The sequence below is a fragment of the Macrobrachium rosenbergii genome, chromosome 30 (assembly GCF_040412425.1).
Source record: "Macrobrachium rosenbergii isolate ZJJX-2024 chromosome 30, ASM4041242v1, whole genome shotgun sequence".
NCBI lineage: Eukaryota > Metazoa > Arthropoda > Malacostraca > Decapoda > Palaemonidae > Macrobrachium > Macrobrachium rosenbergii.
In genome coordinates, this window is record NC_089770.1 from 19606835 (window position 1) to 19629580 (window position 22746).

The following is a 22746-nucleotide window of genomic DNA, read 5'->3' on the forward strand; positions in this document are numbered from 1 at the left end:
ATATAGTTCACTTAAACAGATTCTCGTATGAAGTCTGTTCACATTCTACTGAATTATGAGGACTGAAATTTAGGAGAAAGGAAACCAGTTAAAGATATTTCCTCCTCTTTTTTTCTGAGCCTCTTCTTTTTGTCTGATATTTCAATGAATCTTTGCTAAAGCATTATTAGTGCTTTTGACTATACAACAATTTGTTATTAAGCAAAGTACTATATTTATCTGTTCACAATTAAAAGATTTTTAAATTTTATTTTCGATTCAAACTACTTCTTCATTTCCTACGTAATGTGAACAAGGACTGATTTTTGAGTTCCAAGGCTATCTTCAGTGCATGATGTTCTGTGATTAACGATGTTTGTAACTGCATTAAAAGTAGACTGATATCCACATTCTGGGATATGCTTGATTCCATAACCACTGTCTTTATTGGATATCTTTGATATCAACAACTTTAAAGAGCTGTGGGGTCTATCTGAATAGCATTTAGTCATCATTACCTCCACATTTGATTTAGTTGTGACTGAAGGAGTTGCTCTTCAGTTTTGTTTTTGGGATTTAAGAAGTATCTTTTTGATATTCGAGTCATGTTGTTTTATCCAAATTTCATTTTTAATTCTCTTCCCCTATACATGAATATTGTCTAGCTGATCTTACAACTGGATATTATGTGATCATTTATTCTTTAAATTATTAATATAACCTTTTGGTTTCACATATAGGTTTGGCCAGTTCATATAAATTTTCTGGTCTTTTTGTTGGAAACTTTACCACTACTTTCAATTATTTCTTTTGTATTTTCCAGGTTAATGTGTTTAAGTTGAGGGACTTCGTACGTATTAAATTCTGTCAACTGTTGTTCACTTTGGTTCTGGTCTCATTGTTATGCCACATTTCTGTGCGCTGGTTCTTTGGACAGATCACCGAAATCTATTACTTAAAGCTCTACCTTAGTATCTCTTGATCATTTTTCCTGTCCTACCTTGTTTTTTTTGTTGTGCATTATATACATACTTGTATACTTTTGATAGAGCGACAAGTTTTGGCCATATCCAACACATTTTGACATACAGTGATTTGATGGTGTGACGAGGTTACCTAATCAATAAATGGAGAAGTTTAGGGATATATGGGCTCATCTGTGCTTTGGTTTTGGAGTTTAATTTGTAAGAAAGATTATTGTCCACTAAGCCTAACTTTTCCAACAAACTAAACCAATATTCTTGATGAGGATGCTGTATATTCTTTAGTCTTCTATAATGTCACACCTTCACTAAAGTGATTCTAGTATTGGGCTTCCATTAACATCATCTTCATTTGAGTTAATAATACTGCCCCTTGAACACTATATAGTCATGCTCACCATTTCATTATGTTGTAAATGGTCTTAATCATCAGATATCTTTCAGACTGATTTGTATTGGTGCTTTCATATACCCATTTTCTATAATTTATGTAACTGCTATTTCTCTTCTACGACATCTTGTCGCAAGATAGCTTTCAAGCCCTATTACTGATATTTCTATCTGTTTCTAAAGGAACTCATACACTGCAACCAATGGCTTTGATTTTGATTTAATTCATGTAAGGCTGAAATCAAAGTCAACCACACGCTGTTGCAATGATCAGCTCCTTTCTTCTAATAATCTCAAGTCTTTACGAAGATTTCATTTAGTCAGACAAGGCAATGTCTTTTTTACAACTGAATCTCTAGTTGCTGACTCATCCTTCTCCTTTAACTTTTTTAGTAGAATTATGTGAGCATTATTTCTCTTTCTTTTGTCACTACTGTATACTTTTTTTTTATTTCTTTCTCAAGAAATGGGTGTTTTTTATAATTCAATAAAATCAGTTCAAAATTTTTTATCACAGGAGGTTATTATAATAATTTTCCATGCTCCTATAGCCTACAATATGTGAGTTCGGTTCAAGAGCTGCTAAGCTACTACAGAGTATCATTATACCATTAAACAAACCCCCAAAGATCAAAATGCGTTGATAGGTGAACAGTAAATATAGAGCGTGAACCAGGCATTTCCAGGTTCTCACTAAAATCATCTAATCACCAAACCCAGCCTACTTTTGGCAGGGCAATAACCCCATACATACAAAGACTTATTGTTTTGTATATGGGAGGCCTACCAAAAATAGAGTGGATCAAGTTGAGCCTTGTCTTCATTTTATTTTTTGCTATACTTTGTTTTGGAAACTACTGTCTTTTAATGTGGCCAAGAAATGATTGAAAGATGTGATACCAAGAGGCTGCATTAAAAGACTGATCTCAACAACTTACATGGTTTGGATATGCAATTATAAAGGATCTGGAACAGTTTGGTCAGAAAAGCACAAAATATGAAAGTAGCAAGCTATAGACTTGAAGGAAGACCCAGGAAAGATGGAACTCTTAATGTTTCAAACCACTTAAAAAAAAAGTTTATGACAATGATTAGACTAATGGCCTATAGGAGTTCATGTTCGCTTTTCGTTGAGAAGGGAGTTTGAATCAATTTCCATACTACTGAAAGATGCCAACAACTTGGTCAGATGATTGTTATGAGGTCCAAAGGTACTTAAAAATTTGGGAACATTCACAAAAAAATTACAGAAAAGGGAAATTATGTCTGAAAACTATAAAAAGTTATCATCAGCACCTCATTAAATTCACTCCTCCAATTGTGACACCCATAAGAGATGACCAGTATGATCAAAATGGTACAAGTGTAAGCTAACCTGCTTGATAGGAACAAGACTATCACAGGCATACAGTCATCCCCACTCTAACAATCTTCAAAGTCCCTCTGGATGCAATGCCTGAGTTACCTCATCCTGGAATACATGTAAGAGATAGCCCTACCATTCTGATATCAACGAGTACAGTAATGTTAATAACGAAGGTCCTAACATTTTAGGGTGGTTGACAATCTCGCCACAACTATTACTATCAATTTCAGACAAATACCCCCATCCCATCCATGATAATTCTTTCCTATTTTTCAGGAGTATAAATTTTGGTGAAACTGAAAAATCCACATTCATGAAGCCAAGTGGGTTTTGACAGAGATTTAGGTTTATACCTAGGAAACAAATCTCAGGGGTTCAAGAGTCCTCTCAATCATCACATGGCTTTAATACAACAATTACATTCTACGTTGGAGGCCATTCCACTTCTAAAAGGCACTCCTTCTGTGAGAGGGATGCCACAGTCTAACAAATGGTTTCCAATCTATTATAAACAGATGCTGCAGTTAGCTGGAGTTACAGTAATTTTTTTCAATAACTTTTCAAGGGGTGGTCTTAAGACCTAATGAGGAGAAAAACCAGTGCTGAAAAACATGGATTCCTAAAACTATATACTGTACACTGCTTCATTATTGCAACACTACTAATTCTCTCACACACAACATTACTGCAACCCTACTTTCTTTCCCAGAGGTCTACTAACATAAAATCTAATGACCACAAACAAAATACATCTGAAGACAAATGTATGTTAATACTGTACACCTTTTACTCTCTAATTACTGTGCATACTCCTAATATTCAAAGACAGTGACAATCTATCCATTCAACAAGGTCAAGAACTGATAGTCTACAAACCAAAGCTATATTTCAAAGTGACTGCAAGTATGCAGCAATTAAACAATGTGGACATATGTATTACAAAAGAAAGAAAGTTGGATGAAAGGGAGCAAGAATAATATTACTTCTCTTACAAAAATCACAGTAAGTGATCAGCAAAATAGGTAACTCTGTCCAAAATAAACTCTTGAATGCAAGCAGGTGTAGACTTAGGCCCAGGGTGTTGACTCAAGTTTTTTTTGAGTCCCGACCTTCTCTACCCAAGGCAAATCATATCTTGCAATGCCTAGTAATAGGTGCAAGGATAATATACGATCACAGTTCCTGGTTTTAATACCTGAGCCCATTTGGGTACTAAAGCAGATATCATGATGGAAGAGTAATATTGTATGTTAATGCATCAGACACTGCAGCCCAGCACAGTCCCTGCTTTTCCTACTACTGTACTATATATACTAAAATAAAAAGCTGACAAAAATAATATGACTGCACCTGACAAGGAAGGTGAGTTCAGTACTTGGAAAAGGTCCAATGTCTAGGTCTGTTTACATTCATGATGTTTAGGATATCTTTGCATATTCCTGTGTATCAAATACATACTGTGATACTTTGTAATTCCTAAAATGAATAATATTAATGTTGCTCCTTTACTTTTCATTCTTCATTGTTTTACTATGTATTTTTTATATTACTCTATATATATATAAACTTTTTGTATGATATTACTACCATAATTTAGGTGATTAGACTAGGCTATTCTACTGCTAGTTCTTTATTCTTGAGCTTTATCAAATGTTTAAGTATCTCTATTACTAGTTTCCTTTATTCTTGTATTTAATTTTTAATTATCAAACAATTCAACTTACATTACTATTCAGGTACACTTGTACTTGATCAAATCGAGACATCAACTGTGATTCTCTACTTCTCCTAGGCCTATGGAAACAGAGGCACATCACAAACAATACTATATCCCAATATGTACTGCATGACAAATACACACAATCAACTCATTGGTGATCTTGAAACAAGGCTATTGTCAACTGGGAATTTGCCACAATTTCTTTCATCTGCTGTTCTTATTTAAGCAGTCAAAATAAGAGCAGCTCCATCGTACGCAAAGTACGTAACTTGCCCTGTGAAAATTTTCAGTGGTTTTGCATTTTTAATAAACCACTACAAAATTGGTGAGACTACACTACTACCTCTGACACTACTGCTACAGACACTCAAAAACACTGTTTACCTTGTGTACAGGGCATCTGCTAAAGAGCACCAGCCATCGAACTTCCGATCTTCTTGTCAATTATTGTCAGCATTAATCAATTAATCATAACCAAGTGGAACATCCAATTTCCCCATCAACTCTTACACTAACAACCAGCATCTAGCAAATGAGAGAATAAAACTATTTCTATAATATCCCAACAATAGATTCATAAAAATATACTGTATAGGTGGACTTTTAAAATATACAGGGATACTTCTCTTGGGCTAACACACACAAATCAAACCATGAGTATAGTCAGAAAATCCTTTTGAAATACAACATACAACTGACCAAGTGTAGGAACTCTTGCACAGTATATACAGGTAGTATTTTTCAGCACCATTCACAAATATTTGAGCCTTTTCTGCTGGTCAGTTTTTTCTTTGTCTTTCTGTATGCTTTCAAGAGAAACTTTCTATTGGGAAAATGATGTTCATCAGCCTTAAACTAAATGGGTGTAAAGGAAATGCTTTATATGTTAAAAGTCCACAATGCAAATAGTGAAACCATGAAGTATAATCTTTTACTTAAACACAAAGCTACTTACCTATAAAACTATATAACTCTGTATTGAAAATAGGAATAAAAATACTGTATAATATAGATAAAACCCATTATATTCTTTAAGCTTTAAAAACAATATCGTACATTGTCAATACAATTTGCTATTTTAACAATTACAAATTATTAGGTATAAATGCCATTATCAAATAGTATATAATAAAATATAATTTATAACATATAATCATTTAAGCAAATAAGAATACCGTGAAACTGACTGGTCCTAACCATAGTGTGTTTCTATTAGGCACTGTGCTGGATTGTATGACCTAAAGCAGTGTTTCGCTGGTGTTCTAAGCTCAGCCATTCCGAGTGCTCCTCCTTCAATTCTAAATTGGAGAGTCGAAGATATGAACTGCCTAGGTACATGTTTTCGCTAAATTTATCCTCACTCCATACGCTAATTTCTAGGACACGCAGTTTCACTATATCCTGAGACATGCGGTATGTAATCTGAAAATAGAACAATTTACAATGTCCATTTAAGTACAAATATGCTACAGATGCTTACTTAAAAAATAAATATTCAACTTTCTATTGTCAAAATGGTTTCACCAGGTAGCAATGTTAAAAATATGCAGTAGTACAGTTTATCATGAAAGTGGTTTCACCAGATAGCAATGTAAAAATATACTGAAGCAGAGAGAGAGAGAGAGAGAGAGAGAGAGTGCTAGATCAAACAATAAATACTCACTGGTTCCATAAATGTCGGATGACAGGTTTTCTTAACAACTTTGGTTTTCCTTTTAGTTTTCTTGTGAGGGTCTGGCAACAGGTATAACTTAACATATGGAGAAGGCTCCTGATTGTTACTGATTAGAGAGAGATTCCTTGCATGGTGCACCATGATCTGCAACTGACCTCTTAAATACTGAAAGCTAACCTTCACTTGTCCCTGAACTTGTCCAGGTGCTGTGAGCATTGGAGGCGTGACAGACATGCGTGTATCTGAGGAACAAAGGACCAGAGTGAACACCTTTTTAGTCCTCACTGTGAAATCTTCATTAAGAGCAAAACAAACTACACATGAAAACAGGATATACATTTAAGTTTCAGTATAATGTGTTAACTTCAGTAACTGTAAATTTCTTGCCACCAATGAGTTGGACAAAATACCATTAGACACAAATCAATTCTTTACTAACCTTTGTTTTTGAGCTTTCTTATGTGAATATCAGTATCCTCTTGGTCCCTTAGTAATGGATGAAAGAAAGTGTACACCAATTCTGAATGAGAGATCTCTGGTGCTAGGTCAAACAGTGTTGCCAAGAAAAGCTCTATTTCATATTTTCGTTTCTCCGCAACAGCCTTTACTTCCGAACGACCAATCTGCACACCTTTCGGGAGGCTGGAATAGATTTAAATTTTTGTTATTTGCTAAATTAAACTGCTCTATGTTACTTTAACTTGCTCAGTGACAACATGTACTAATATTACTACTTATACAAAGCACACTATCATAGAGAATAAGCTAAAAGGCTTCTGTACAAAATAATGCCTATGTGAAAGAAAAAAGATAAATTAATTAGCAAATTATGACAGCAACAATCAAATATCACACTGGCTGTTGCAATTAACATTTATAAAAACAATAACCAAACACATACACATACATGTTTCTGGCTAACACTTAATATGTACCAGCATTAGGAGCAGGAACCTCTCTGATAAATGCTTCACATTGCAAAATTTTCTTTACCTGTGAATTCTTGCCAAAGGAAAGACCAGACAGAGCTTCTGGTGAAATTCAGAAAATTCGCGGTATGATCGGAACAGGTACGATGGCTCTCGCTGCCCTTCCCTCTCGACTTGCAAAATGTAAACATAATACTTGTTGGGGTTGTATCTCTTCTGATAGCTGTACAGCCTCACAAGCGTTATCTTTCCATCTTGAGCTTCACTAAATGAGGGAATCCCAAAAATATACATTAAACAATGTAGTCTAATACTCAGGAATTAATAATAAAAACATACCACACATTCACAAAAATTTTCTTACTTTTATTACTTCCTTTGGGGATAACTTAACAATTTTCACAAAGCTAAAATAATTAAACAAAAGATCTTTGACTACTTTGATTACACTTATTCTGAAAATTTAGGTAAGGTCACAGAATATAAATGAAATAATATTCATCAAATCTTCCAAAAATTAACTCTATACCAGGTAATAATAACAGCCAAAGTATTACAAATATTATCCAAATTCATGAAAAATATTTAAACAACAGTGCTATCACCTATATATGGCACAAAGTACAGTTTGCTTTTACTCACAGGCAACAGTTCAATACAGTACAAGATTTACCCTAATCTGACTTGACTCAATCAATATAAAAGACTGCCTAGGCCCTAAATGACAATAACATTTCAATTGTGCATGGAACTACAAATTATGTGTACTATGATTACATAAAACATCTTCCGGGACACTTACGTGTAAGTACGAGGGATGAAGGACAAGAGCAGGTCATCATTATGGTCCCCAGAAAATCTGAGCTGTGCTAAATTGTGTATGAAGAAGTTGACCTGAATGATAAAATAAAATCCTTAATGACCAAACCAATAAAACATTTTTGTTTTTGTAAAGTACAATTCTAGTTCACTGAAACAATACAGTTTGGTCAAATTATTAGACAAAAACATAGCTTTACTGCTGCAGAAAATACTAAAAACCAAAAAAACATTTTTCACAACAAACCCACCCATCATATAGATCCCTCATTTGAATTAATGTCCTTGAGGCACATGTATTAATGTCTTGTAATAAGGAAAAGCATAGTAACTAAAAGCAACTGTTCTTACATGTGGGAATTATACTCATCATTAGCTAAAAACTTTCCTCCTCAATAGTTTACAGTTGCAAGAAGTTTGTCAGCTTTGCTTCAAAAGCCTGGAAAAGCCTAAAGTATTTTCCTTCTTGATCGACCATTTTCATTTCTGTTGTAATCTAATTACACTCCTTTTCTTCTTCTTCTCTCCCAAAAAAGGTTAATTAATAATCAGTGTTTACTTAAAGGTTGTGGCTTGTTGTTTCCCTGCATTTATTCTCTGCACTATTAATTTGAATTTTGCCTCAGTGTGTTATGCATAATCATGCATAATCATAACCAGTTCTTACATCTTTACTGGTTTTATATGATTTAATGGTTCATAAATAACAGCTTTCCTACTGCATTTATTCTATATTCTGTCATTCTGGATGGTCCTTGGACTCTTCCATTTTTCTTCTTCCAATTACTTAATTATTAGTGTCAAGATTCAAGTAAACTGAACTTGCATTAGTGTCACAATAATACTTTTCAACTCTTAAAATTCAATCATCATCACCATCATCATCTAGTACTTTCATCATATACCAAGGCTGAAAGATAAAGACAGATCAGTTACACGTACTTGAAAGGTTCAGTAGGTAGAGATACAAGGGAACAGAGAAAAAGTAAAAAAAGAAATGAAACTGAGGACTAACCACTGCAAAGGACCAGTAGTACTGCCTACTAAGAACTATGAAAAGGACATTAAGTGGCATTTCTCCAGTGTGGTGTTTACAAATACATACCTGAGTGAACCAGGACTTTAGAGACTCTTGAATCATACGGGAAAACATGGCTCCAGCTTCAGCATTTGTCTTGTCTTGTAACAGCGACCGCTCAACATACGTCACTGCTTCCAAAGTCACTCCAGGTATACCAGACGATGCCATCTGCCAGAAAATATGAGTTAACTCAATAAAGCATAAAACAGCCACTTCCAGGAACAACTACTAATAAGCTGAAGCTATCACCACAGCAGGTACTATAATATTTTTACACTCCCTAGCATATTCCACTTCACAGCGAACACTGAAGTTTTATTTAGGGTACAATATGGTCAAATTTGACAGGTTAAGAGACCACTTATGCTACAGCATGTGAAATATGACTGGAAGGAAGGTTAGTAAACTATTCTCACACAATTTAATGCTGCATTATTCAATGATATGCAGATAGGGTGAAAGTTCTAGTGTGCATATTAACCTTTCACTTCACTAGGGAAGAAATTATCAAATTTAACATAGAATAATTAAATACAACTAAGAGCTGTGGCTCAGAGTTTATTCTGCTGAAAATTAATACAACAATGCCCTCTGAAACATAGCTCTATATCATGACTAGCTGGCCACACTCAAATCAGCAATTTGGGAAAATCTCAACAGTGCCTCCATGTTTATACCAGATGGTGATCTCATAAGTCCAAAAGAAAAAGGAACCATTTTGGCTGATGCTTTTTACAGTAGGCAGAGTAATGGGAAACCCACTATACCTGTTTTTAGTAAAGACTGTTGTTTGCTTAGCTTCCTAGAATTGGTAATGTTACTCCATTAGCTCAACCTTGGAGTGGTTGCTTCAATACTGCTGATTACAGTGCCATCCAATACCAGTAACTCCCATACAATCTAAGGTTTTAAATGTGTGCTGCCTAAACATTTACATGCCTTTAAATGGCTTTTGCAAGGCCCTAAGTATATGTTATGCACTTCTTTCATGTTCCAATGTTATAAGAAAATTCTATATTCTGGTTATCAATTTCATACAATTGGTCTTGATTTGTGTTGCTGTTGACTGGGTTATTCATGATGCTCTGGTTTTCCAACCTGATGGATGAGAGTTGGAGGACTATCTCTTAATACAACCACTGAATTTTTAGCTAAAAGACAGCAGAGACATGGTAATGAGTACTACGATGACTCATCATCACCATTATCTGCAATGCTGTGCAATGTAATGGACCACTGTGAAATTCTCCCTCTCTCCTTTCCTTTACTTTAACTTCTATATACTTCCATTTACCATCAGCCTCTAGTCCAAAAATTCTCATCCAAGTAAATATGGGTCTTCTTACTGGGTTCCTGGTACACCTTAGGAGCCCAGTTGACACAATCATGCACTACACTCCCTCAGATAGTGTGATGCACATGCCCAAGATATCTAAATCTTCCTTCATCATTACTGCATGTATATATGGAACTTCCATAATTTCTTTTAGTTTTTCTTGATCTATCCTATCCTATGCCTATTAATCTTTTTAAGGTTTTATTCTCAAGTTGACAAATCTTTAGATAATAGTTTCATGTCATGATATGACTCATGTCTGCACACCCATAAAGATCAAAGTACACTTGTATAATCTTAATTTTACAACTTAAAAAATGTATATAAAACAATGGGCAGACTAAAAAATACTTGAAAATCCAACACTTTGTTTTTCACTATATTCTAATTCAAAGGGAACCCAACAAATCTTTTAGATAATAGTTTCATGGTCATGAAATGATTCATGTCTGCACAGTCACAAAGATCAAAGTACATTTTGTATAATCTTAATCTCATGACTTAAGGGGTGCGGCAACGGCAAAAGGACCCATTATAAAGTAGGTGACAGTAGCTACCTTATAATTGAAGGGATCTGCCTTAAATTTTTATCACTTATCAAACAACTAACAATGAAAATACCTGCATAAGGAAATAAAGAAATCTGACCTCTAAGTTCACAAATCTTGCAGTTGAAAAAATGTTTAAACTTTTCAAAATATATGCAAAAAAAAAAGGTTGGTCAAAAATAACTTTCCTTGCACCAAATTAAAGCTATATAGTTATACTACATGCTGTGAAAGTTTTATCAAATTTGGTTCAGTCTTCTTGGAGGTATGGTCTTTTATTTTTGAAAAAGGTAAGTTTTGAGAAAACAGCATGAGAACAAAATTATTCTTATTTTGTAATAACTATGAAACTATGACAGTTAGAAAGCTGATTTTTGCAGTAAAAGTAGTTCTTTATAAAAAAAACATCCCCTGAAAATTACAAAATAATAGGATGGGAAGAAATGTGACCCATGCTTGGTTTCCTCTTTAGTGTTTGACATTCGTAAAGTACACAGCAGCAATAAGTGGCACTTCCAAAGGAAATGTTGCCATATACTTAGATATTTCTTTTATTCATGAATAGACACCCTTTATAGATATCCTGAGGAAATAAAAATAATAATCACTCTGTTCTGTCAAACATAATAAACTGACTTGTAATGATTTCACTTATGATAACAAATTTTGTACATTGTATGGTGATGAGGAAGGTTATTCATTTGTATGTGTCTGTATATTTGCCTATAGCATGTTGATTTACATGTCGTAGTTACTTTACTGTAAAAATAAGTCAAATATAAAAAGTCAATAAATACAAAGCTGTAACAATAAGTCAATAAATACAAAAACATTACTATATATAAATTGTTGGGCTCAATAGATTATGGTGCCACTTTCATGAGTTCCGAGACAATTGGGACATTTTGAGCGAGTTACTCTGATCTCTAATTTTCTTCAATGCTACTGCTCAATGATTTCAAACAAAACAGGACTAGAAAATTTTTTACAAGTTTTGCAACAATTTGTTGCTCACAGTGCTATACATGCAATGAACAAAATTGTAAATAAACCGATCTAAAAATTTTTGGGGGTTTCAGGATAAGTTTATTTAGGCATAAAACTGTCCAAAATAACTAAAATTCAATAATTCCTCGAAATTCGGCGATCGGCACGCCCCTTAAAAAAGGCATATCACACAATGGGCCAAACCAAAAAATACTTATAAGTCTTACAGACTTAGTTTTCACTATATTCTCATTCAAAGAGAGCCTGTCATGGATATCACTACTGCTAAATATTTTCAAGACATTTTCATTCATCATCTTTCAATCCAGTATTATTTCAAATCGCTGCATACACTGTTTTCACTTCTATGCATACACTATCCTCACTTCTAATCATTACGCCAATCTAAACCTTTTCTTTCATCTTAGAGTGCTTTTTCCATAGTAAATTCCATGAGAATGGCAGACATTAAAGGTAACAACATTTCCCCATAGCACCTCACTACAAAGGCCCTTGACAATACTTCATTATTGTTAACTTTGTATAAACATTAACATTAACCACTTTGTTCATGGATATTTTGAATTAGCTTTACAAGGGAATAGTGACATAAGACCCTCCATAATATCGGTCTGTAATGCTAACAAAAGCTTTTTCTAGTTAACAAAAAGTCATCAGAAGGGGATTTTTAAATTCTAAATGCATTGTCGCACAATGTCACAAAAATATTGAATCTGCAATATCCAAACAATCTTGAAACATTTTTCCAAACTGTACACCAACACTAAATTAACATCAACAGACACTCTAGGTCCCATATTCCACACACTTTGTTACTGAAAAGAAATTTGCCAAATAAAATTTTCTGCATAATACTATAACCAACACTGTCAATATTCCAGTAATTAAACTCTCCTCCAAAATCATCACTGCAAAGTACTTTTAACCTTCTAGAATACTCATTACCAGTAATAATTTTCTAAAAGTCCTTGTTTTTATAAATGTACAATAGAAACAAAAGTTAAAAAATGACTTCACCTCACAATTGCTGAATAGACAACAAAAATCTGAATAGAAAACACAAGGATGGAAAAAAAAAGTACAATCAATGGACTTTTCCATGAGCCAGTTCACATACAGTAAGAATATCAATATGAACTTTCTCATTTTTGTGTCCTACTGAGGTCTGAAGGATGCTCCTGTTCCTATAACATGCCTATTTGTAAAAGGTTATATGACATAAATAAAACTACATAGTCTCAATGTTGAAATGAAGTGTAGAAATTGATGTCTTGTATATACAGTACTTACCAATGCAAACAAATACAAAAGAAGCTGGCCATTGCGTCTAATAATGTTGAAGGCTCTGCAGCAGAGATCCACAAACCCTTGAAATTTGTCTGATGGCTTTTCTCCACCATTAATTACATAAGCCATGTCAGATGTCAGTACGAATGGGGTACGGTCTCTCTTAAAGTTACCAAACTTCTGCGCATCGCCAAGGAACTTGCCAAAATCAATGTGGAATAGGTGACCCGAGGTCTTGAGCATAATGTTGTCATTGTGCCGATCACAGATTCCTAAAATGTAGGTTGCAACACAGTACGCTGCACATGAAGCTGTGGAGAAAATTCCATTTATCAAAAACTAAAATACATGGAAGCCTACATGAAACAAACCATTCCAATTACAAAAATTCAGGACAGTCCAAACCACCTAACCCATCGCATATACCCAATGAATTGTAAAAGAAAGGTTGCTAAAGCTAAGTCTTCAGTACCCATGAAACAAACTAATATTGAAAGTGACTGAGAATTTTAAATCCTCATGCTATTATCATGATGACTTACATGATCACACACTGCATAAGCATCCAATAAAACCATATCAAGCTTCAAACTAAATTGGTTAACATGTCATTCCAAGAAAGCAAATACATGTAATATATATGAAAAAGACTTACCTGTAAAGTTCTTAACAGCTCTCTGATATTCTAGCTGTGAGGGATTCTGTTTTGCTAGCCATTCAGCAATTGGGCGATCCTGGAATGACCCAGTTACACCATACTCGGTTTGGATCTTGCGTAGAGTTTCTGCATCTTTGACAAGCTCGATTATACCTGAAAGCAACCCAGTTACTGGACTTAAAAGAATACAGTGAAAGGCATAAGGAATTTCAAGCACAGTACTGTTAAGGGGAGCACTGACACCATAAGACACCATTGTAAAGTAAATGACTGTTTCTACGTCATGATTGAAGGGATTTGCTTCAAATTTTTACCACTTATTCTACAACTAATAATGAAAATTCTCTCATGGGGAATTTTAGAAATTCAACCTCTTAAATTTTTTTTTTTTTAAACATTTTGAAACTTGACAAAAATATGCAACAGAAAAAGTTTCACTCAAAAATTAATTTGCTGAAGACAAAATCAAGATATATAGTTATACTACACTCTAAAAGTTTCATTGAATTTGGTTCGGTCTTCTTGGAGAAACAAGAATTTACTTTTGAAAAAAACTAAGTTTTGAGAAAACAGCAAAACAGAAAAACTTTTGAACTTCCAAGAGAATCCTGAGATCTGGACATCTTGGGCAAGTTATACCTATATCATTACTGTATGACCCATTTTTCTCTATGATGCTACTGCTAGAGAGAATGGGATATTTTAGCAGGTGACTATTTTTTTATTAATTTTGTTAGCGCTTTTACAAGCTTTTACTACCTTTTACTTAAAATCTGTCATTCACAGTGCTGTACAAGTAATGAACAATTTGTCCCCGAACCAATCTAAAATTTTTTTTTTAGCAATTTACCTTCAAGATATGTTTACAGTATTTACCCATAAAACAGTCCAAAACTGTATAACTCCTTCCATCTAACCAAACAGAGTTATACAGACATTTTTACAAGTTTTTACAATTTGTCATTCACAGTGCCATACAAGCAATGACCAAACTGTCCATGAACCAGTTTAAAACTTTTTTTTTAGCAATTTACCTTCAAGACATTTTTACAGTATTTACACATAAAACAGTCCAAAACACTGCATAACTCCTTCCACCTAACCAAACTTAAGAGTTATACATACATTTTTACAAGTATTTACAATTTGTCGTTCACAGTGCCATACAAGCAAAGAACAAAACTGTCAATAAACCAATCTAAATATTTTTTTTAGCATTATTGCTTCAGGATATGTTTGTTTAGACATATAACAGTTGAAAACTGTTAATAATTAAAATTTGATAATTCCTTAATGAGGATGTAATAAAGTAAATAAATTTTGATACACAAATACAAACTAAGGCCTCTTGTATAAAACGGTCCTGCAAAACACAGAGGGTAAGTGACAAGACTAACATGAAAGGTCATCACTAAAGGAGTTCACTTCTATCTATGACAACATCCAAAGCGTATACTAACCTATTTTATCCCCTGTAGGGACAACACTAAAGGTGACTACTTTCAGATCAAGGTCTTCTTTCAACCACAGCTTGTCCATCAACCTTATCATCTGGATGACTAGCATGTCTTGTCGCAAGTCATCGCCCACCTGAAAAATGTGGAACCACATGCACAAAAACATGCGTAACATACATTTCCATAAGGAGAATTTCAAAATAAATGCCATCTTGAAAATACACCAGGGTTCTATTCTGGTAATAATTTTGATGCATAAAAGGACTGCATCAATGTTTTAACACCATTTGGATGTTAAATGACTGCAACAAAAGAATACCACTTCAGTTGAAGGGTCTAAATCATGGAATAAAAATTTTAATTTTCTAAATGACAGTTTTTCTGTTTAATTGGGGTCTCTGAATCAGGGAGTGGCTGTTTCTACAGTTGTAGGTGTTTCCACTAAATATTACACATATGAAAGTTATTGATACTGAGTAATGACTCAAAGCTAAGAGGTTTCAAACAGTTTATTTTCTTCTAACACAAGTGATATGCATTTAGGAACCAACATATGAGTAAAGGGCAATATACAATTTTGAGACCATTTTGAAGTAATTTTCCATCATCATTAAATAGCAAAAATAAAATTAAACACATCCCATTCACAATTACTGAGGTAGAAAAACAAACATCACAAGATGAGTATTAAATTATACTTAAGAAAAACTAAGACTAATAATAATCATGGGTAGCCAGTTTACGTTCAGGACTTACAATACACTTCGCAAAATATTTTCAGCCTTCAGACTGACCAAAATAACAGATACAGGCAGTCCCCGGTTATCCATGGAGGTTCTGTTCTGAGGGTTGTGATGATAACTGAAAATCGCTGCTAACTAAAAATAGGCGATTTTCGGCACTTTTTCGGCAATTTCCGAGGCTTATCGGCCTGAAAAGTGCTGAATTTCGGTTATCGGCGCCTCTATTAATTATGTATCGGCACCAATACCCAATTGTCGGCGCCGATAAGCGGAAATCTGCAATTTTCGTCGCTAGACAAGCGCTGTAAAACCGGATCGCCGTTAACCGAGCCCGCTGTTAACCAGGGACTGCCTGTACTGGTAATGATCATGTGTAACAACACACCTATAAAAGACCAAATTACAGAACTGTCCTACCCTACATATTTTTGTGAAAATATATGCTTTCATAAAATTAAACTCAACATACCCATCATTTACAATTGTGTAAAAATAGTTAATTTACTAAAATAGTGTAGTTCAAAGTTAATACAGAAAAGTCTACATCGAGTCAATCAATAATCTCTGCAAATCTTAGACGCTCCATTCCAAAATCACAATAACAGTGAGACCTCACTTGCATCTTGTAATTATGGTAGCTAAAAGAGTGGGCCTGGGAGATGGGTCATCTTATATAGAAAATGGGTTTACGGGCAGTCCCCGCTTACTGGCGGCATCAGTTAACAGTGTTTCAGTGTTACGGCGCTCAGCTAGCGACAATGTTAACCAGATTTTTGGTGCCGGTAAGCAGTTTATCAGCATCAGTAAGCAGTTTATGGCATCAATAAGAGGTTTATCGGCATTGGTAAGCAGTTTATCGGTGCCGATAACCAGTTAGTGGCGCCATTAAGCAGTTTATCAGCACTATTATCACCAATTTTCAGTTAGAGGCGCTCAGCCAGCAACAGAACGCCCACTGTTATTAACTGGGGACTGCCTGTATAAAAAAATTTATTTTGCCTGTAAAAATTATATTTCTGCATTGTACAGCTCCCTCAATTATATCACTGACTTAATCTAATTTAATAACTTAAATTAAAACAACCAAGCAATAGGCCTTCCTAAGCAATAAATGTACAATATTTGGCAAGGGAACAAACACCAATATGGAAGATCTGTCAATTTTAGCACTGATAAGGCCAATGAACTGACCAAGTACGCATGAAGTGCCTATGAGGGACAAATACTTTTACAAGTCAAAATCACATTCATTGCCTTGGAATTCATGTTCTTAAACTTCATTCACCAAATCTAGAGTCATTTCTGTTTCGAGGAGAAGAGAAGTCTCTCCAAGCATAGTGTCAGGTCAAAGAACTGAGAAGGAAAATGCACACCATCTCAAGTTGCCAGCAGCTGACTGCCACACGATCTGCTTGGAATGTGATAACTCCTGAAGGCAAACTTCACAAAAACATTTTTTTTTTTAGTATATGAAATGGCCACCAAAAAAGGAAGAGCAAGACAGAGAGGCACTACTGGCCAGCAAGATTTTCACCATTATCATTACATTACTACACTAAATACACATATACTGTAATAAAAAGATGCAACCATAAACCATATGAGCAAAAAACAAAAAAGTGGCAAAAATCAGCAACAAAATTGCTTAAAAAAAAAAAATTAATAACATCAGCTATGAGATACCAAGAAGAAACTTGCTGACACCCAGAAGGACACAGAAGTAGTGATGTTCTTACTTACAAGGAACAAAAGGTCCAAGGATGAGGAAAAACCCTGCTGCTAACAAACCAGCTAGGACTCTTTTTATTTGTTATTTGGAACGCTGTACCTTGGATTCACAAAGAGGCAACAACATAAATGATGGGTTTATACAACAAAATCTCTAAGATACAATCACAAAGTTACCTTGAAAATGGCATGAATTGGATCAGTGCCTTCTTCTGATGACAAAAACGCCAACCTCAGGGGTACTGTAAATGAATTGAAGTAGGAGCAATTTTTCACATCCACTCCAGCAACTTCCAGAGACGGAGACAAAGGAAGTGATGTTGGGTTAGCCTGAAAATTCACAATTACATTATGAAAAACTACACTAGATATATAGGCTTAATATGGGACATTCAGAATATCAAAAAATACACAATACTAAAAACCATTACTTATATCAATCCAAAGCCTTTAACAAACTAGTAACATTGTGGTTAATATAAAATATGAAAAACACCTCCTCCAACATTTATTGAAATACTATCATACAATATTTGGCCCAGAAAACAACATATTGTTTTGAGTTCATGGGATGGATTGTGATGATAATGAAATTTGAACCCACTTTCCTCCCATATTTTTAGCCATTTTTGAAATGTTCATTATGGTATTTTTTAGATTACTCTTTCTGCATTGTATTTTTAATGTTTGGGAGATATCCAATTGCAGTTGACTCTTAAAACTTACACTGGCAGTTATGTGCAGAATTTAAAGCTAAACAAATTTTTTTATTTCTGTTTCATTACAGTGAAGAATTTCCTTGTATTCTTCGTATATTTACAGGTATTTAGTATTCTCCACTGCAAAACTAAACCACAAAGATTAATTATGTGTACAAGGAGGGGGGGGGGCTGTGGTGGAATTTCAACAGAAATAACTACATAACCATATTACAGTTGAACAAAAATTTCCCAATTGCATTTGCAATCTCCCACAAGGACTGCCCTAAGGGTTTGCTTTCTCATTAGGAGGTTAAAAACTGGAGCAAAACTTGTAGGAACACATCAAAAGAAGAGGATGATAAGTGCACAATTAAGCAGATAACATAGCTAGGACTAAAGGGATGAGGAAAAACAAAGTTTTAGAACCAACTACAGTATGCCACAAAAGGCAAACTATGGGCTGTACCCACTTTTGAATCACATATTCACAAGCCCCAAATTAATACCCAACCTGAGGTTTACCTCTAAACTATAGTGGATATTTTCCAGGTCTCGGCTCAAAACGTGCATTCGCTGCGAGTCTTTTATGTCTTTGATGTTCATAGCAGTTGCATAAAGACTCTGAAAAGACAGAACACTTGTAACAGCTTCAATAATGTTAATGCCAAACACCCATACAGTACTTGAACAATAAATAACTCCAATGAAATCTGAACAAGAAAAATACAACATAACTTTAACAATTTATAAAACAGCAATGGCTGAGCAAAGCAATTCAACTGTAAACCTTTAAAAAACAAGGACATTTACAATTCCAATGTCACAAACACAAAAAATAAATTTGAATCATTTTTTTAAAACAGTTTTACAAGCTTATATTTGTTTTTCAATGTGTCCAAAACTCCAAAACCTACAAAGTGTCTCAGTGATGCATTCTTCATGCCTAATAGCCTTACCCTAAGTATTGCTTCCTGAGTTAGTAGTCTGTTCTCCATGTTTTTCCCACAGATTGCCATCAATGCTCTGGTGACTAAATTTAGACGACGTCTGTAACGGGCATCACTAACAACCTCGCGTTCACCACCCATGTTGGTCTGCAAGGTTAAAAAGAAAAAATTCAATATATATAAAAATTGTATATTTATTCTGAAATATGACAAATTTTAATTATAATTTGTATTTTTCCTAACATACAAACCTGAGATCTTTACATAAAAATTACCTTCAGCGCAAGCTGAACCAGGCTATTCTACACAAGTTGTTTGGTAGTTGCACTACCGGTGGGAGAGGCGAGGGGTACCCTCACCACCTCCCTTCGCTGAGTTGCATAACCACTTGCCTCACAGCCCAGGTAACAGAATGAGGGGTGGCTAGAGGTGGGCAGTTTATGTAAAGGCCTCAGGTTTGCATGTTAGGAAAACTACAAATTACTTTTGAAATTTATCATTTGTTCCTACACAAATACAAACCATCAGCCTTTACATAGGAAGAATTACTGATTGGTGGGAGGATTTGAGTAGACCTCCTAACCAACTTGAGGTTTGTCTCACCTCGGACTTTTTCCTGGTTGTGTAATGTCGAGCAGAGAAATCAGCCCCATGCCTCTGATCTGGGGAACAAAAGTGTGCTTGACCGTCAGACTTCTGGGCTTTTCAAGGTAATGGGTGTGAAAGCAGCATTACTCCAAAAAAAGGCTTGGAAGAACATTGTGTCGAGAACAATAACGCTAAGATAGAGAGAGGGCAGGATATGCTTCTATTAGATCATAACAGTGAAAAAAGATTAAGGCTGATCACTCGCCTTCATCTGTCCATCCAGCATATGATAGTCTGGAAACCTATCCTCTGCCCGCCATGAGAGGAAGGTACGAATAAGGAGGGAGGTGTCTCTCTCTCTCTCTCTCTCTCTCTCTCTCTCTCTCTCTCTCTCTCTCTCTCTCTCTCTCTCTCTCTCTCTCACTCTCTGGGCTCTCTCCTCTCTCTCTCTAAAAGGAGGTGAACTTCATCTGACGCGACCACACTCCTGCTCTCTGCACCTGATATAACGAATGTTTCTTCTTGAAGTGAGGGAGGGCACAATGCCCCTAACTTTGTGAGCTCTGGGCCAGACATACTCAGGTCGTCCTCATTTGACGTTGAGTATGCCCATTTGATAGTCTCACGCAACCAAAAAAAATAGTGTGTTCTTGGACACCTCTTTCTTGGTCTTGCCAGTGTCAACAAAAAGTCGTTGACACTCATGCCTGAGTTGCTGAGTCCTTTTAAGGTAGCACCGCAACACTAACTGGACAAAGTAGCATCTCTTCTGGATCATTACCTATAAAGTCCTCTAAGGAGGGGACCAAAAAGGACTCAAATCTGGCATCAGGGACCAATGGACTGAGTATTCGCCACGAATTCTGGGATAAATTCAAACGTCACAGATCCCAATCCCCTCGAGTGTTTAATATTGTAAGAAAGACCATTAAGTTTACCTACTCTCTTCGCCAATGCCAGGGCAAGCAGAAATACAGTCTTGAGGGTCAGATCCCTGTTAGACAACTCTAATAGAGGCTCGTACGGTGCACAAGTCAGGCTGTAAAGGACAAGAGTCATATCCCACTCAGGGGGCCTGAGTTCCCTGGAAGGGCAAGACTTTTTGTAGCTTCTCATCAGTATGGAGATCTCCCATGAGGAAGAGAGATCTATGTCTTTTAGGCTTAGAAGTAAGCCCAGGGCAGCTCTGTAGAACTTAATTGCTGAGACAGAGAGATGCTTCTCTCGGTGAAGGAAGACTATAAAGTCCGCTACCTGCTGAACAGTAGCTCCGACCGAAGAGAAACCCCTTCCACGACACCTAACACAGAAGACGGCCCATTTCCCTTGAAAGACATCAGCAGATGATTTCTGCACATTTTCAGACATCTCCGATGCTGTTTGGCAAGAAAAGCCTCTCACTCGTAGGAGATGCTGGATAGTCTCCAGCCAAGAAGGGATAGGGACTCTACAAACTCCTGGAACCTCTCTACGGGGGGTTGCCACGAGGGGATTTCTCTTGGTGCCTTGTATAGCAGAGCCAACAGGTCTGGATACCACTCAGCATGCAGCCATTTGGGAGCCACCAGGGTCATTCTGAGATTCATGGTGCTCATTACCCTCCTGATCACCTGACAAATAAGACAGAACGGAAGAAAAATATACGTGTCAAGATTGCTCCATGGGTGCTGAAAGGCGTCCTCCACTGCAGCCCAAGGATCCGGGGTGACTGAGCAAAACGCCGGCAACTTCCTGTTGTGCCGTGTTACAAAGAGATCTATCACGGGTCGTCCCCACACACTGAACAATCTTTCCATGACGTCTGGGTGTAGGGACCATTCTGTCCCTACCACTTGACCCTGACAGCTGAGTTTGTCTGCCACTACATTCTTTTTGCCTGGGATGTATCTGGCTGGCAACTCCACTGAGTATGCTATTGCCCACTCGTGCACTTGCACAGTCAACTGATGAAGCTGGAGGGACACTAGTCCCCCTTGTTTGCTGACGTAAGCCACTGCCATGGTATTATTCACTTCAGTACCAAAGAGTGCCCCATTACTCGATCCTGGAACTCCTGGATGGCCAGAAAGGCTGCCATGAGCTCAAGGATGTTGATGTACAAATGCTTCTCGCTCTGATTCCACACACCTGAGATTAGTAACTCTTCCAGGTGTGCATCCCATCCTTCTCCCGATGCATCCAAAAACAGAAGCATCTAGGGAGGGGGACTGTGAAGTTGGACTCCTATTACGAGGTTCCTGTTGTCTAGCCACTAGGCTAGGTCCTGTCTTGCTTCTCTCGAGAGAGGAATGGGAAGGGGCAGCGGATCCGTTGCTTGAGACCAGAACTCTTCATTCTCCACTGTAGGGAGCGAAGGTGAAGTCGCCCATGAGAGACCAGCTTTTCCAAAGATGACAGGTGACCGAGAACGACTTACCACATTTGAGCTAGTTGTTCCTGTCAGGCCAGGAATAACTGCACTGTCTCCTTGAACTTGCTGATACTGGAGTTTGAGGGAAACTCTCTCACTGCCGCCGTATCTATCAGCATGCCCAGGTACTTTATCCGCTGCTTGGGTACAAGGTCTGACTTCGAGATTTGTCGCAATGCCTTGGCTGCAACAAAAATCGAAGAGGTAGTCTCTGTCCTGGAGCAACTTCAAACGAGAGTTTGCCAAAACTAGCCAATCGTCAAGATACCTCAGAAGACGTATCCCATGCGAATGGGCCCAAGCTGAAACAAGGGTGAACACTGTCATAAACACCTGTGAAGCAGTTGATAGCCCGAAGCAAAATGCCCTTAACTGATACACCATCCCATTGAG

At 36.3% G+C, this 22746-nt stretch overlaps 1 protein-coding gene across 7 annotated transcripts in view; it reads right to left on the reverse strand.

Annotated features, from left to right (window-relative positions):
* Positions 1-5445: 5445 nt before the first annotated feature.
* Positions 5446-22746, reverse strand: part of Pi3K68D (phosphatidylinositol-4-phosphate 3-kinase catalytic subunit Pi3K68D) — a 91309-nt gene continuing 74008 nt past the window's right edge. For all 7 annotated transcript variants that reach the window (XM_067131955.1, XM_067131953.1, XM_067131958.1 and 4 more), the window contains 12 exons: positions 19365-19502; positions 18931-19029; positions 17885-18037; positions 15240-15369; positions 13777-13932; positions 13125-13432; positions 8967-9110; positions 7845-7936; positions 7107-7307; positions 6553-6755; positions 6102-6355; positions 5446-5860 (listed from right to left, as the gene is read on the reverse strand). In XM_067131955.1, the coding sequence (XP_066988056.1) occupies positions 5651-5860; positions 6102-6355; positions 6553-6755; positions 7107-7307; positions 7845-7936; positions 8967-9110; positions 13125-13432; positions 13777-13932; positions 15240-15369; positions 17885-18037; positions 18931-19029; positions 19365-19502 (2088 nt within the window). In that variant the 3' untranslated portion in view covers positions 5446-5650. The remainder of the gene's footprint in view (positions 5861-6101; positions 6356-6552; positions 6756-7106; positions 7308-7844; positions 7937-8966; positions 9111-13124; positions 13433-13776; positions 13933-15239; positions 15370-17884; positions 18038-18930; positions 19030-19364; positions 19503-22746) is intronic.